Source organism: Chaetura pelagica, unplaced genomic scaffold, assembly GCF_000747805.2.
Source record: "Chaetura pelagica isolate M959 unplaced genomic scaffold, ChaPel_1.0 scaffold172, whole genome shotgun sequence".
Taxonomy (NCBI): domain Eukaryota; kingdom Metazoa; phylum Chordata; class Aves; order Apodiformes; family Apodidae; genus Chaetura; species Chaetura pelagica.
In genome coordinates this window covers 20,566-24,015 of record NW_009952433.1, presented here as the reverse complement: position 1 = coordinate 24,015, position 3,450 = coordinate 20,566, and the positions used below count along the sequence as shown (strand labels likewise).

At 63.1% G+C, this 3,450-nt stretch overlaps 1 protein-coding gene across 1 annotated transcript in view; it reads left to right on the top strand.

Annotated features, from left to right (window-relative positions):
- Nucleotide 1: 1 nt before the first annotated feature.
- The window catches only part of LOC104398232 (protocadherin-10-like), a gene marked incomplete at its 5' end in the record, with an annotated part of 4,445 nt that continues 996 nt past the window's right edge, over nucleotides 2–3,450 (top strand). Inside the window, 2 exon segments of the mRNA XM_010008286.1 lie at nucleotides 2–131; nucleotides 134–2,448. Of these exon segments, the coding sequence (XP_010006588.1) occupies nucleotides 2–131; nucleotides 134–2,448 (2,445 nt within the window).

Genomic DNA, 3,450 nt, shown 5'->3' with positions numbered 1-3,450 from the left:
CCTCTTCTCCCTCCTCTTCCTCCTGCTGGCCGGGTCCCCGGCCCCGCGCCCGGCGGGCGGGCAGCTGCGCTACGCGGTGCCGGAGGAGCTGGAGCACGGAGCCTTCGTGGCCAACCTGGGCGAGGACCTGGGGGGGACGTATCGACTCTGTCGGCTCGACGGTTCCGCATCGTGTCGCGGGCCGGGGCCAGGCAGCACCTGGAGGTGAACCTGGAGAACGGGATCCTCTTCGTGAACGAGCGCATCGACCGGGAGGAGGTGTGCGAGGCCGGGGGGACCTGCCTGCTCCACCTGCAGCTCCTTGTGGAGAGCCCGCTGGAGCTCTACCGTGTGGAGGTGGAGGTGCTGGACATCAACGACCACGCGCCCACCTTCCCCTGGCAAGAGTACGTGCTGGAGGTGGCCGAGTCCGCGGTGCTGGGTGCCCGCTTCCCTCTGGAGAGCGCTCAGGATCCCGACGTGGGCACCAACTCGGTGCACACCTACCGGCTCAGCCCCAACAGCTTCTTCTCCCTCGAGGTGCAGACACGCAGTGACTCCAGCAAGTTTGCAGAGCTGGTTCTGGAGCGCGCCCTGGACCGCGAGCAGCAGCGGGCGCACCGGGTGCTGCTCACCGCCCTGGACGGGGGTGTCCCCGCGCGCTCGGGGACAGCTCACATCCTTGTCACCGTGCTGGACGCCAACGACAACGTGCCGGCCTTCGACCAGCCCTCGTACGGCGTCAGCCTTCCTGAGGATGCCCCTCCCGGCACCCTGGTCATCCAGCTCAATGCCACCGACCTGGATGAAGGCCCCAACGGGGAGATCGAGTACTCCTTCAGCGGGCACGCGCCCCCGCGCGTCCGGGAGCTCTTCCACATAGAGCCCCGGAGTGGGCAGGTGCTGCTGAAGGGCTCTCTGGACTATGAGCGGGCAAGTCTCCACGAGCTCTACGTGCAAGCCAAGGACCGCGGGCCCTCGGCTGTGGCCGTGCACTGCCGGGTGCTTGTGCATCTCCTTGATGTGAATGACAACGCGCCGGAGGTGACCCTCACCTCTGTATCTACTCCTGTGCTGGAGGATGCCCCACCAGGCACTGTCATCGCTGTCATCAGTGTTCTGGACCGGGACTCTGGGGACAATGGGCGGGTGAGCTGCGAGGTCAGCCCTGATGTACCCTTTGAGCTCCACTCCTCCTTCCGCAACTACTACACGCTGGTGACCACGCAGGCACTGGACCGGGAGGCCGTGCCCGAGTACAACGTCAGCATCACAGCACGGGACATGGGCTCCCCTGCCCTGCTGACCCACAGCACCCTCACTGTGCCCGTGTCCGATGTCAACGACAATGCCCCGCGCTTCCTCCAGCCCTCCTACAGCGTCTACGTGATGGAGAACAACGCGCCAGGTGCCTCCATCTGCTCTGTCAGCGCCTCGGACCCCGACTGCCAACAAAACGCCTACCTGTCCTACTCCATCGCTGACGGGCACATCCATGGCATGCCCGTGGGCACCTACGTGTCCATCAACTCGGACAGCGGGCACATGTACGCCCTGCGCTCCCTCGATTACGAGCAGATCCGCAGCTTCCAGATCCAGGTGCAAGCACAGGACGCTGGTTTCCCCCCCCTCAGCGCCAATGTCACCGTCCACATCTTCGTGCTGGACCAGAACGACAACGCCCCGGTCATCGTTTCCCCCACGCCTCGCAACGGCTCCGTGGCCACCGAGCTGGTGCCGCGATCAGCCAGGCCTGGCTACCTCGTGGGCACGGTGTCGGCGGTGGATGCGGACGCGGGGCTGAACTCCCGCCTCTCCTACCAGCTCCTCCAGGCCACCGACTTCACCCTCTTCAGCGTGGGACCAGACACGGGGGAGCTGCGCACCCTCCGCTCCTTCCTGGAGCAGGACGCGACCCGGCAGCAGCTGGTGGTGCAGGTGCGGGATGGAGGGCAACCAGCCCTCTCTGCCTCTGTCTCCCTCCTGCTTTCCGTGGTGGAGACCATGCCTCAGACTCTCTCTGACTTCAGCGAGTTCAGCCTCCCCCCAGAGGCCTCTTCATCCTCCCCACTCACCCTCTACCTCCTTGTCTCCCTGGGCTCCATCTCCTTCACCTTCCTCCTCGCCATCCTCATCCTCACAGCCATTCGGTGCCGCGGAGCGCGGCGCTCCCGCCAGGAGGACGGCTGCTCAGCGCCGCGCTGCCACTGCTGCCCCGGCCCCAGACCCTCCTCTGACGGCCTGAAGACGTCCAACCTGACAGCGCAGCCCCCTGCGGGCACCGCGGCTGCCACCTGCCTCGACGTGCCAGGGGGTGGCCCCCCAGGCTACTGCTACAAGGTCTGCCTTGGTCCTGAGTCTGCCCAGAGCGACTTCATGTTCCTCAAACCCTGCAGCCCCCCCCGGAATAACGAGAAGGACCCCGGGAAGCGGTCCCAGCCTGGCCAGCATCTTCAGGTCTCCAAGCAGGTAACACTGTCCCCAGTGGTGCTTACTGGTGCTCCACGGGTCCCCCCAGTCCCCTCCCTCAGCCTCTGCCGTGGGAGAAACCAGGCGTGGCTTTTCCCAGGGGATAACCGGTGCCTTTGATCAGTGCAGGAATTAGGAGGCGTCAGGCAGTGGGAAACTCCACCGAGCTTCCTGGTGGGTCTAATTACCAGGGAAGTGTCAGGCTCAGCTGAAGCGAGAGGAAATCCCTTCCTTCTGCCTTTTGCACCCACTAGAGGCAATGGAGATGCTCAGATGCCTCCATGCTCTGGAAGAATGGGATGTTGGGGGTGGCATCTCCTTCTTGTGGGTGAGCAATTCACACTGGGAAAGCCTGAGCTGTCTGGGGACCTGCAGTGTCCCCCCACTGCGTTGGGGCTGCTCCTGGCCCTGCTCCTGTCCCCTGGTCTGGCACCCAGACCTGAGCACTGTGCCACACCAGGCTGCACGGGCAGGGTGGGAATGGGGTCGTCAGGGCAGGATTTTGCTGTCAACATTTGTTAGGTATTGAAATGAGGAACATCTAATTTTCCCGACGAAAGACTCTTTCCGAAACGCGATTACAAGGATGGAGAGTGATGAGGCGTCTAATCCACTTACGTTTGACTTTTAATAAAACAGCCCTTCCAAGGAGAGCCCAGGACTCACTGCCAAGAGGCTCTCCCCACGTGTCTCCTCGCACCTCTGGACTTGCCTCTCTGATACATTAATGGGATCGTCCCCTAGTTGTTTGTAACCCCCCTGGGACACTGGGTGTGCAGCCGGTTCCTGCACCTCTCACCCTTCAGTGCCTGGGGCTGGGACTGAGTTCCCATCACACCTGCAAAACCAGCTTTTTTAAGACAAAGGGATATAGGAAAAGCCCCTCTCCCTCTCAGGAAGAGGGAGAGATGAAGAGCAAGCCACTAGACAACCCCAATGCCTCAGGAACATGCAGAAGGTCTGGAAGAGAACAGGCTGCCTCAACACTGCCTCAGTTTCCCT